Here is a 12551-nt window from a genome sequence, read left to right as displayed (position 1 = left end):
CAGCTCCTGCTCACTCACAGTATGCATCATAAGAGCTCATTGGCATCACCCCTACCAGCCTGCCCTTCCTCTCATGTTCCTGTTCTCTGTGAATGCCACCATCATCCACTTGGTTACCTAAACTAAGAACCTGGGAGTCATGCTGGATCTTGCCCTCTCTCTAATACCTGACATCTAATCAGTCATTCAGAAGTGTGGCTTGTACTGGCAAAGGCTCCCTCCAACTCATCTCCCTCCTCTAACCACACAGCAACCACTCTAGTTTAGATCATCATCATTCCTCACCTGGACTATTTCAGGCCCCACCTAACTGCCTCTACTCTCAGCCTCTCCAGCCCATACCAGAAAATTTCTCTAAACCATAAATTTGATTGTGTTCCTTCCTTGATGTATTCTTTAATAGGTCAGCAGTTCCTTCAGCATAAAGTCCAGACCCTTATGAGGCCTTCCTCACTGCACCTGGAACTGCTCTTCAGCCTCCTCTCCTGGCCTTCATGTCTACTAGCCATCGTTAACTGCTTGAAACGTTCATCCTCCTGATCCTTTGCAGCTGCGGTTCCTTCCTTGTGCAATACTTATTCACTCTTCCACTTCCCGCTGCCACAGTGAGAGAGCAGCAATTCTCTGTGCCCCGGCAGAAGCCAGAGAATGTTTTCCATCAGTTGGAATTAAGTTTCCCACCTCCCAGGCAGAAACTGGAGCTCCTGCTTGACTCCCAACCAACCAGTCTCCTAGTCCTCTCCCCCCTCCCTGGTGACTTCTCTTCAGTTTCTTTGCAAGGCTCCTCTCCCTCTTGGTGTTGCCTAGCATTCAATCTTAGGATCTCTTCTCTCATTACCATTGGACAATCTCATGGCCTCAATTACTACTGAGCCCTGAATCTTTACCTCTAGCTCAGATCTCTCTCTTGCTCCAGACCCAAATATCAAACTGGCTAATGTTTGTTTTACATATTCCACATGGATGCACAAAGGCATCCATACGTATATATACATGCACACACATACATCCCATGGGTACACACACTGACACACATGCACACAGAGCTTTATTGAGACATAAGTCACATGCCCTACAATTCACATACCTAAAATATACAATTAAATGGTTTTCGTTATATTCACTGAGTTGTATGGCCATCAACACAATCAGTTTTAGAACATTTTCATCATCCCAAAAAGAAACTCTATATCCATAAGCAGCCACGCCCCATCCCCCAACCCCCCAGCCCTAGGCGACCACTAAGCTACTTTCTGTCTCTCCAGATTTGCGTATTCTGGGCATTTTATATAAATAGAATTACACACGATGTGGTTTTTTGTGAATGACCAACTGTTTTTACAAACCAGTAATCTGAATATTATCCTAACACCTCCCTCTCTCTCCCATCTTCCATATCCAAAAAGCTGCCTCTTAAATATGTCTTGAGTTTCTCTGTTTCTCTCCACACCCTGTGCCAACAGCCTCCTCCAGACTAGCATTTCTGGGTGGTATTTCTGTATCACTCCTCTTACTGCTTTCTTGTTTTGGCCCCTCCTGATTAACACATCTTCCACCCTGTAGCTGGAGTTGTGTTTCTAAAATTAACATCTGATCATGCTACTCTTTGATGGAAAACCTTTTCCTTATTTCCCACCGTCCTACGATATGAAGGCCTGTCAAAATCTGGGCCTTGCTTACCTTTGCAACCTCAGCTCTTGATATTCATCCGCCCCTTCAAATGCTGTACCCCAGCCATTCCATCTCATTAACCTGTTTCTGTTCTTCAAATGGTCCATAGGCATTTATCTTTGGATACACTCTTTCCTCAGCCTAGAACACACATCCTTTTTCTGTTCTCACTTTGTGTGGCTAAAATGCCTCCAGCCTAGATGTCTTTTTCTGCAGGAAGCCTTCTTGACACTCCCAAATCCCAAAGGAGCTCTTTCTATATCCTCCCTAAGCAGCCCATACTTCCCTGTCATCACACTTTATCACACTGAAGACTGATGGATGTGGTTTTCATGAGGTCAGGGCATTTGGCTGTTGCAGTTAACTTGACACGTAGTAGGCATGTGGTCAATATTTGTGGTATGAATGAGTGCAGTGAGATATAATTAGGAGTAAATCAAGGAAGTAGAAAATTCCAAATAGCTGCATTTGACTGTTACTTTATAAAAATCTTGATAAAGATTTTTTTCTACACTGCTAAAAATAAAGCAAGTAGTCTGATATTTGTTTATGTAGTTAAATAGAAAGAGCAGCAGAGAACAAGATTAGAAATTACCAAACATTCCCTGTTAGCCCTGAACATAAGTAGTAAATGATGCCCAATGACCTTTATTAACTGCACCTGAAATGACAATTGATTGTGATGGCCTCAACCACAGATACCATCCTCGATATGAGAAATTACAAGAGACTTTGAAATAAGGTGAAATGTTTATTTCTAACAACCAACCAGTCAGTGAGAGTTATCGAGCAGATTTTGAGCCTCACAAATGAGTCCCTGCCCCCCAAGAAGCTTACTTTGTCATCATACTATTATTTTTAAAGAATATAATGTGTTTTAAAGCACCTTAAGTTATTAGTGACTGAAATCCTTTTTATAACACTGAGTCTTGAAATCTGTGGCTTCGGTGAAAAATAAAACACAGAAAACTAGTGTATTTATTATAAGTGAAAACACACCATGTGCTCATATTTATCTGGGCCTTACCTGGATTCAGGGTGTTAGAAGTAAGTGAAATTTATAGCTATGATGGGGCCCCACTCCTTTTAACCATCAAAACACTTTCTGTAATTTTAAATGGTTTTCATGGAAATATTTCTAAAATATATTATACTGCACATTTTAAACCTTTTCTTGATGACCCAAGGTTGCTGTTGTGAGCAAAAATGTTTATACTTTGTTCAGATCTATGCTTACCAGAGAGGCTCCCTGACGGCCGTGTGCAAGGCAGCACCCCATCTCGCTGCATCCTCCTGGACCTGCCTCATGTTTTTCAGGGCATTTATAAGTATTTGTCTATCTATTTGTCTCCTGCCTGACTCTCCCCTGCAGCGCATATGCTCTATGAAGGCAGGGACTTGCTCAATGTCACACCCACTGTTGCTGGAACAGTGTGTTGCTCATAACCACAAGACTATTTGCTAAATAACACACTACGTAGTACATTATCCCTGGGGGCTGCCAAGCTGTGGAAGTGACTTGCCTCACACTTGCCCAACACAAACAGCTGTGCTCTCAGTTGTTTTACCTTTGTTTTTAGCTTTTGTTTCTCCTTGGATGTCACTTCTTACTATGGTCACTTTGACTGCCTTAACATCAATACCAGCTCTCTTCTGTGATTCGATACTCTTAGTCTCTTCCATCTGGGAAATATTGCTATTGTTGTGTCCAAAATAAGCGTAGGCTGAGCCTCAGAAGCACGCCTGTGGGGGAGAGAACGTTAGCCAAGCACACACACCCTGTTGTGATGGTGTGTGGTGTGATGCTGTGTGACGTAATGGTATGTTGGAATGGTATGGAATGGTGTGTTGGGATGGTGTGTTGGAATGGTGTGTGGTGCATGCTCTGACACTCAGGAGCTGTGCAGCCATCAAGAAAAGTGACTCAGGGCCAACAGTTTCCTCCAAAAATGAGTAATTGAACACAGTCATATCAAAGGTCCCTTCCACTTTTATTATTTTCTCCAGTACTTTCCCTGAACCACAGCAGTAAGTAGTTTGGCCACTCCAGGGTCTTTTTTGTTCCTATGTTTTGGCTACTTTCTTCCTGCTTGTGAAGACCGTAAATAAATAGTTAGCATATTTCCAAAGGAGATGTAAGATTGTATCCACCATGACGTAATGGATATGAATTTTAAAGTTTGTCATAAAATGCCTTTCCTTATGTCTGGTGGGACGGGGAGGGAGTGTGATGTAGCTAACGGAGGAACAGGTTCTTCGGAGTCCTCTGAGCCGAGACCTCTGTTCTTTCAAAGGCCTCCTCAACAAATACCCTCACCGGAAAGTCTCCTCGTTGGGTTATTTTTATCTCCTTCTCTTTCTCTTTTCTTTACTCCAGTTCTACAAGAAGCTACCAAAGGACATTTGCTTCTTTATCTTCATTTCAAATTTCAAGTTATCATTTGTAATTTCAAAACTATAATTGAAAACATTGTTTGTCTTAGCAGGAAATGCTCCTAATATAAAATGCATATTATGTCCTCTCCCATGAGGTACCCTGTCATTCCTTCCTTCATGATGAGGAACACAACTCTGTGCTTCCCTTTTAGGCTTAGCCACTAGGAAACAGAGACAAATGTATTCTCCCTCTTAACACACTTTTGTCCTCTTTGTTCCTTATTTAAACTTCTATTTTATTACCTTGATTGTATAAGTGCTTCTATTAAAACCATCTTAAATAATTTTTGGAAAAAATATATTATTGGATTATATTCCATTAGAATATTCTAGCACAGGCCAAGAGTGAAATAAGCCTGGACAGTATTTCCTCTTCTAAGAATTCCTGTAACTGAGAACCAACTTATATACACCATCTCCCAGAAAGAAATGCTGATCTAGAATAAAAAGGGGTCCTCACCAGCTTGAGAATTCAAGGGCAGAACATTATTTGACTTTTGGTGGTATAAAAGGGATCTCTGTCACTCAACATCATGCCATCAAGTAAGCATAACTTTGGATTGTAGAAAATTGTTACCAAGATCAAGAGAAACTTTTTTTCAGATAATAGATCAAGGAGTCAGGACCTCCATCATATTAAAACAACAACAAATACCACAACAAACACCACCCTGGTCCCAGGGATCATAACTGGACCACTAAGGTACCTATGCTAGTAATATAATCATTTGTAAGCACCTCCTAGCCTAGGGCATTGGACCAAGAATCTGAAGTAATAGGAAATGAGGAGGAGGACAGGAATGTAATTGGTGTCCTGCCCCTTACACTGTTTCCTGAATGGGCTACTCCCAGACCTCATGCATTTAAACACTCCCTTCTACCTCATCCACCCACTAAAATCCTGACAAATAAGAATAAAGGAAACTATGCACTATTTGACTCATCTGACATTTAGTGTATTATAAATGATAAATCATGAGAAAAAATGATTTAATGTGTCTAAAAATACTGGGGAAAACTCTCAATATTTGCACACCATTATTGATTGCTGTTTTTATTATCTTGCACTTTTATGGTGCCAGCCAACTTGGTATCTACATTAGGGTTTCCACAATTATAATATCCTCAGCTTGTTCAAGGTGGTTTGTTTTCTCAGCCTAAAAGACATATATGCTCTTGCAACGTATAAATATATGAGCTCAAATATATTGAGCCAGCACACAGTGAAATATAGCACTAATGTTACAATACAAAAGGTAATGTCACTTTGTATATAAGACAAGATGACATGCCATTTTGTTAGTGTTTAGATTGAAGTATTGGTTAAAATATATCTGATTACTTCTATACTTAAATATTCTAATTTGTGCCCTGATACATAAAGTTTTCAACTGTGAAAACATTTTGCCAATGAACGTATATATCGTCTGTGCTGCTACTTTTAAGCCATAAAAATGGGCTCCTCCAGGTTAATGAAGTCACCTTTCCATCCTTTTGTGGACTGCTGCACCTGCCCCCACTGGCCATCATCTGCTTTACCTGCAGACCAGGATGACATGTAAGCAAGACGTCAAAGAAGCCTCATTAACCAGCCTGAATCACCACTGCATTTGTGATAGACGGATGGATTTTCTGGAAATTCTAACATTTTGTCCCCATTTGTAGGGTGGACAGACCTTATGTAATCTTATGTGTACTGGCCACTGTGTGGTAAATTCTTCTTTCACGTAGAATGCAAAGATTAATTCCAGTCCAGTCCTGGTAAAAATAATAACAAATTCATAATTAGTGCATACATTATATTTCTTTAGATTTTAAAAATATTGTATCCACTTGCTTAGTCCTGAATTAGCTTTATAAGAATATGTACTTACATATTAAGATTATGGTAACATATAAATTACATTAAGATCATACTATTCCATAGATTTTAAAAATTTTTCTATTCCCTTTAGAAGTCAATCCAAGAAGAAAAACGAAGACCAAGGAAAGATAGGTAAATATTATTTATAGATTTCAATAAGTCATCTTATCAAACCAAAATATAAATCTGTATGTTCAAATTATGATTAAAAATCACCTATTTTTGTGGATAGATTTGGAAAGTGGAGTGCTCCCAATACATTTGTATTATAAATATGTGATGTATATGTAATTTATAAGGTCTTTCCTATTGGAAATATACTGAGCTAGCACATTGCAAGGTATACACCAAGAACTCAAATAGTTTTGGAATTGAGTTGTACTGTCCCAATACAGAACTTGCTTTTCTTGCTCCTTTGAGATGGTTTTGATTAAGTGATTTGAACATGCCCGTGTCCATAAAGTTTCTTTCCCCAAACTCCTGTTTGCCTTGTGTCACCTGCAGGTGTGGCACACTTAAATTCACACTATTTCCCTCCTCCTATAATATTTCAGCCCACCAATGCTTTACTATCTTAATATTATACCACTATTTCAATCAACTAATTTCCAGACAGTGCCAGTAGCAGATGAAGGTTCTTCTATTAAGCTGCAGTAGACACAGAGTTCTCGATTTATGAATCGGTGGCATTCTGAGAGTTGATTTAGAAATTAATATCCGTAACTTGAGAAGCACTTTTCCCTAGAAGCACTGTGAACCTGGTAGTTTTCCAGACTGATACCTGTTTACCTCAATGAAGGCCCATCAGACTACAGATACTGAGTCCCACAGGAACCAGAACTGTGGGCTGAGTAAATCCAAGAATCAAAGTGGTTGAGGACACACCCTGTGTGTATGTCATGTGCAGGAACTAAAATCCAGCACAGAAATTACTCCCCTAAAGCCCAACAGGTAAGGGGAGGACAGAAGGCTACCTGTGAAGGAGGTAAGACCATGAAACATTGTGTGCATCAATGTATTGATGACATAAAATTGGAAAATGCTGTGTGCTATGACATAAAGGTCAGCTTTTCTCATAGTGGCCCAAGGGTCGGTTGTGAAACTTGACCTCTACTGGCCAAACTGAAGCCTTGTAATCATCGGCTGTCTAGTAACTACTAGTTTTGTGCCAAGTTGAACACAAGAGAACCAGGAAAAGCTGCTCCAGCAGGTAATGCTCTCTCAAAGGTAAGAGATGAGGGTTTTGTTTTTCTTTTTAATTTAGGAAATACTGTTTTGGCGCATTTCAAGACTTCTCCTGTTTCTATTGGCATGTGCATATTACTCCTAAATTACAGAAAATACTTTAAAAGAAGAAACAAGTATCCTGTAAGTTTAAGTGAGTAGAAAGTTAGATTCATACTATGGTGTGTTTATGTGTTCATTTACAGTCAGGGAAAATTATTAGATTTGGAAGATTTCTATTATAATGAATTTTTGCCCAGTCGTTCTGGACCAAAGGAACATAACCCTAGTTTAAGAGAACGAAGACAACAGAGAGAACTCCAGAATCAGTGTTTTAAGGCTGATGAAAGGTAATAAACTGCACGTTAAAAGACAGCATTTTCAATTTTATCCTCACAATTCCGTTTCTAAAGCACTTTCATCTTGTGTGTGGACTAATAACAAAGCACTTTTACTGAAAATTACACCTTATGATTGGTATGTTGCTTAAAAGTAAAAACATGAGTATAATGATAGGGTAATCAGACAGCCCAGTTTTTCAAGCACAATCTCAGTTTATACAGAATTTCTTGGTGTAATCATTAATAGCACCTCCTTTTACAAGTACCTCAGTTTGGATGATAAATTATATGGTCATCCTAGTTTTAAGCAATAAACCATAATCAAAGTCTGTGTTTAAGCTCTAACCAATGTAATTTTAGTCACTTACTGGTTTCTTAATTATGCTGTCTAATTTCTCAGAATCAGTGATGTCAGACCAAAAAATATTTGGGAGAAAGATTCTTATAGAAATATGTATTTTGGATTTGATCTCTCACTTTACCACCGACTTTGTTTGACATGAAATAACTTAAACCATTGTAGCTCACTTACTACTTTGGGAATTTTTTTCTTTCCCCTCCAAATTCTTTGCGAAGTTTTGAAATTGAGGGCACACAATAAGATGGAAACGTGGTATATGAGAAATGGGAGCAATGGCAGCCAACAAAAAGCTGTTTTTCCAAAACCCTAAGCAAACATCCTGTCAGCCTGGGGCACTCAGGCACCCTCCCTCATCTCTTTGAGAGTGTGACATGGTGGTTAAGAGAAGAGGTTTTAGAGTCAGACAGTCTTAGATTTGGATCCTGACTCCGCCCTTAGTAGTTGAGTGACCTTGCATGTTTCTAGACCCCTCTAAGCTGCTGTTTCCACATCTGCAAAGGGATTTACTTATAAATGCCTCAGCATGTTGTGCTAGAGATTAAATGAAATGATGTGTGTGGAGCCAGACGTGGCGAAGGGGAGGTGGCCCATAAATGGTGGCTACTATCTTTATTTGCTTTTCCAGAGTCTACCTGAACTATAATTTTTACCCCTTGTCTCCAAAAGACGATGTATTCTTGCATCTTGGGATCCAGAACTATAACATGTTGGAGCTTAGAGATGTTCTAGTCTAACCACAGAGTTCTATACAGGAGAATACCAAATGCCAGAAAGATTAAGTGACTTGCCCAAAGCCACACACTGAGTTAGTAAACTAAAATCCAAGGTTTTTCACTCCCTGCTCAAATTGCTTTGCGCTGATTTACCTGCTCCCCATTTTAACAACCCAGTCTGCCTCCTCTCCCGTGTATCCTTCCCCTTCTCCCCACCAGCAAATGCACAGCTGCTGTAAAAGCATTGTATCCCGTAAGTACCACCTGGTGTTCCAGCGGTGTCTATGCAGGTGTGGTTAGTAGTTACTAGAATAAGAATGCTAGGAGCTAGCATTGACTGAGTGCTTACCTTGTGCTGGGCACTCCATTATTATCTCATTTCATCCCCCAGCAACCTTGTGAGGCAGTTACTGTTATTGCCCATTTTATAGATGAGAAGGCTCAGTCTATCTACAAAGTTTAGTGACTGCACACAGTCACCTAGGTAATAAGTGATGGAGTCAGAATTTGAACACAGGCCTTTCTGATTTTAGTCAGTGACCTTAACCACCACTCTGTCTTGCCTCCCTATGCAAAGCCCCATGCTGGGTGCTTGAAGAGGGGTTGTATACATCGGTGCATAAGGTGTGATCTTTGTCTCCAAGGAGCTTGATTCTAGAGGGAAGGGATATTGATCTAACAAAGCTGAGCAAGGTAACTTAAGGAGGGGATTTTTCTAAACTAAGGCAGATTAAAGAGACAAAACAACCGAATGCAGCAGGGAAACCAAGATAGGATCCTGGATTTAAAATAGAAGACAAAAATAGAAAAAAACCAGCTCTAAAGGACATCCTGGGACAATTAGAGAAACTTTTGGCCAGACTATGTGTTGGAAGATGTTACTGGAGAAAGAACAGCCCGCTTCCCTAGGCAAGCTGCAGAATGGAAGGTCGGCAGGGTCTCCCAACAGAGGGCTCAGGAGAGTTGGCCCAACAGCCTCATTGAAAACATTGAAAAAGCTGACACAGTGTTTGGTCAGATTTGGGGAGAGCGTTTTTTAGAAACATTTGAGCAGTTTTAAAATGCAGAATGACGGTTGTCTCTTTAGGCACCTTGACTTTTCCTGTTTGACAGAATGTGTTAATCAAGGTACTAAAATAAATCTTTGTTTATGGTTATAAGTTATTTCAAGACAAACGAAGCTCACCTTTTTGAACGACACCTTCTGATCCTTTACTTAGCTGTCGTCCAAAGTCACCAGGTTCTACCAGCCTTTCTGCTCCTGCACTCAGAGGAGTTTTGAAAACCTGCTGAGAAAATGATGGCAGAAACGTTTGGCCACTATCCTGTTTTGAATGTGACGTGTTTAAGAGTCCGTGGTTGGTGGGACGTGTGGGGAAGAGAACCCGCCTACCTCCGGGTGGGCCGCGATGCGCTCCGCGCGGTGGTGCCGCTGACGCTCCGGCCCGGGTCTCGCTCGCAGGTGCTGGGCGGCGGAGAGCCGGGAGGAGGAGGAGAACGGGCCCGCAGCCAGCCCCTACGACTACAGGAGGCTCCTGCGCAAAACCTCCCAGCGCCGGCGCCTCGTCGAGCAGGTGTAGCCCGGCTGCTGGGCAGCCACCGCCATCGGAACGTGCCCGAGACTGCGCGCTGCGGGGGCCGAGGCGGGGAACGGTCAGGCGCTGGCACCACCAGGCGCGGAAGCCGCGGCCCTGACCTTGGCGGGGCTGCCCGCTGCGCTTGCCCCTCGAGGGCCCGGGCCAGCCTTTGCGGCTCCGAAGGCGGAGAACTGAGACCCCTCCCGCACCCTGCACTGCCACCAGCCGGCCAGTTGGGGCATCCCTGTGCCTGACCCCCAATGCATCTCTTTGGTCACTTATTTGCGAGTCCTTCTGTGGACCCGACTGCTCCTGAGCTCTCGCCGACCCCTCCTTTGTCATTTGAGTGACTTCAAAGATTTCTCCTATCTTGGCTCTCCCAGGCCCGCGGGACACTGAGTCTGTGAGAAGAGAACAAAGCCTGGGTAGCGGGGAGCCGGGGTGGGGGGTAGCTTTGAAGACGAATTTCATCTCAGACTCGCACTTTGCCTTCTCTTGGTTATTCAAGTTACTAAATAAAGGAAGTACCTTGTAGAATCCGTGGCTTTCGGGGCTGGTGCGCCATATTCCCCTTCGGGGCCAGGCTCCTGCTGTCCTGTTGTGCAGGTGGCCCTGCCCCGGGGAGGGTAGTGAGGAGCCTTCTGTCTCCGTCAGCGAACAACCCCGCCCCCCAGCCACCCCAAACAAACATACCATCCGAGTTAAAACCCCTTACGACACAAACGTGGCCTCCCGACAAATCCCCAATTCGCCCACATACGGCGGGCACACACGCACATTCACAGATACACACACCCACACAGCCTTCCCAACCAGTGTGGGTGGCTTTGGCCCCGCCTATAAAAATTCTGGTCCAGCCACTGAGCTGAACTGTCAGATTTTTTTAGGTTCTCCTAGTCTGGAGATTTGAGACCATCTCCGGTGCTCCGAATTTTGCTGTATTTGAGATGGAGGGGAGGGCAGTGGGTGGGCAGAGGTTCGCATTCTTCAGTTGACTGCATCTTATTTTAAAACCCGGGTTAAGCTCTTCTATGCAGCTGACTCCCTCCTGGTCTGCGCGGCCTGGAGAGGGTAAAGAAGAGAGCGCGGTGATTTCATGGATGACTGAATTGCAGAAGGCTTCTGGCTAGGACAGGCTTGTCCCTTCTGTGGGGTCCCCCGGCTGCTGCTCCCAAGAACCCCGTGCCCAGGGGGGAGTGAGGGTGCGTGCGGCCGGCTGACAACGTTTGATGTGCCGCTTGCCCACTGGGTGTAATGTTCTCTCCAACCCAAAGCATTGGCGCCCGAAGGTCCCCAGAGATGAGTCGTGCCTCTTCATTTTACAGATGAAACCCCCGCGAGGGCACCCCTCCCACGGTGGCGGGCTGAGCTCGGGGTCCAGGTGCGCTATAGGCCCTGCTCCTTTCCTGGGTTCGCGCCTCGGCCTCTTCTCGAGTTGGCACTCAGAGGGAGGAGCCACCCCGGTTGCTGTCCAGACCGTTGGCTCCAGACTCCGGGCTGCAGGCTGGGCCTAGCACAGCGAAACCAGCGCCGCGGGGCACCGTGCCTCGGCTAGGGTGGGGAGGGATATCTGCAACCCGAGGTGACCCGGCCCGCTCCGCCCCAACCCCCCCGTCCACCCACCCTCAGGAGGCCCCGGGGCGGGGGCGGGGGGTGGAGGGTCGAGCTTCGCTTCACTACCAGGCCCCTTCTTCAACCCAGGCTCCCGGAGTGGCCCCTGCAGCCCAGAGCCCTGGCATCACGGCCCTGCCCTTGCTGGATGGGGAGGCAGCAGGCCCCTTCCCTAAGCGGCCCCCACCCTTTCAAGTGGAACTGGACAAAAGAATGGCAAACGTTTGGTGAAAGGTTGCAGTGTTTTTATTGTCCCTTTTCCTTTTGTATTCCTTTGTTTTTTCTCCATTTTCTTCCTCTCTCCTTCTTTCCATCTCCCCTTCTTTCTCTGTCCTTCGACATTTAAGCACTGGGAGCACAGCAGGGAAAACGTGTACCAGGCACTCTTCTTTGGCGGGACTGCAACACGATCTCTGGCTAAACCACGGACGAGAAATAGGTCAACCAAGGAACTCGGCCGGCGGGCGACCCCCCCGGAGCGCGGGTCTCTCCCCCCTTATCCGAGGAGGGGCCTTCGAAAGCCTTTCCTCAGCGCTGGCCGCCTCCCCTTCCCATTCGGTGGCTGCCTCCTTTGTGAACTAATGACTGTAATTATTACCTCCCTGAGCTCTTTTGTTATCTCCAACCCCCAGCCCGAGAGAAGGGGGAGTGGGCCCTTTGGCGAAATGGAAATCTTTATAAAGCAAATTGCCGTCTAGGGAGGGACGGCGTGAGGAAAAAGAGAAATCGGATCCCCGTGTGCATCTGAAGTAG

General features: G+C 44.3%; 1 protein-coding gene across 1 annotated transcript in view; it reads left to right on the top strand.

The window, feature by feature from the left end:
• Positions 1-10702, top strand: part of MYO3A (myosin IIIA) — a 218365-nt gene extending 207663 nt beyond the window's left edge. Inside the window, exons 33-35 of the mRNA XM_046678079.1 lie at positions 6063-6103; positions 7402-7545; positions 10073-10702. Of these exons, the coding sequence (XP_046534035.1) occupies positions 6063-6103; positions 7402-7545; positions 10073-10190 (303 nt within the window). The 3' untranslated portion in view covers positions 10191-10702. The remainder of the gene's footprint in view (positions 1-6062; positions 6104-7401; positions 7546-10072) is intronic.
• Positions 10703-12551: the final 1849 nt, after the last annotated feature.

Source organism: Equus quagga, chromosome 12 (assembly GCF_021613505.1).
Source record: "Equus quagga isolate Etosha38 chromosome 12, UCLA_HA_Equagga_1.0, whole genome shotgun sequence".
Classification (NCBI taxonomy): Eukaryota; Metazoa; Chordata; class Mammalia; order Perissodactyla; family Equidae; genus Equus; species Equus quagga.
The sequence above is the reverse complement of the archived record's forward strand: the minus strand, read 5'-3'. Positions and strand labels throughout refer to the sequence as shown.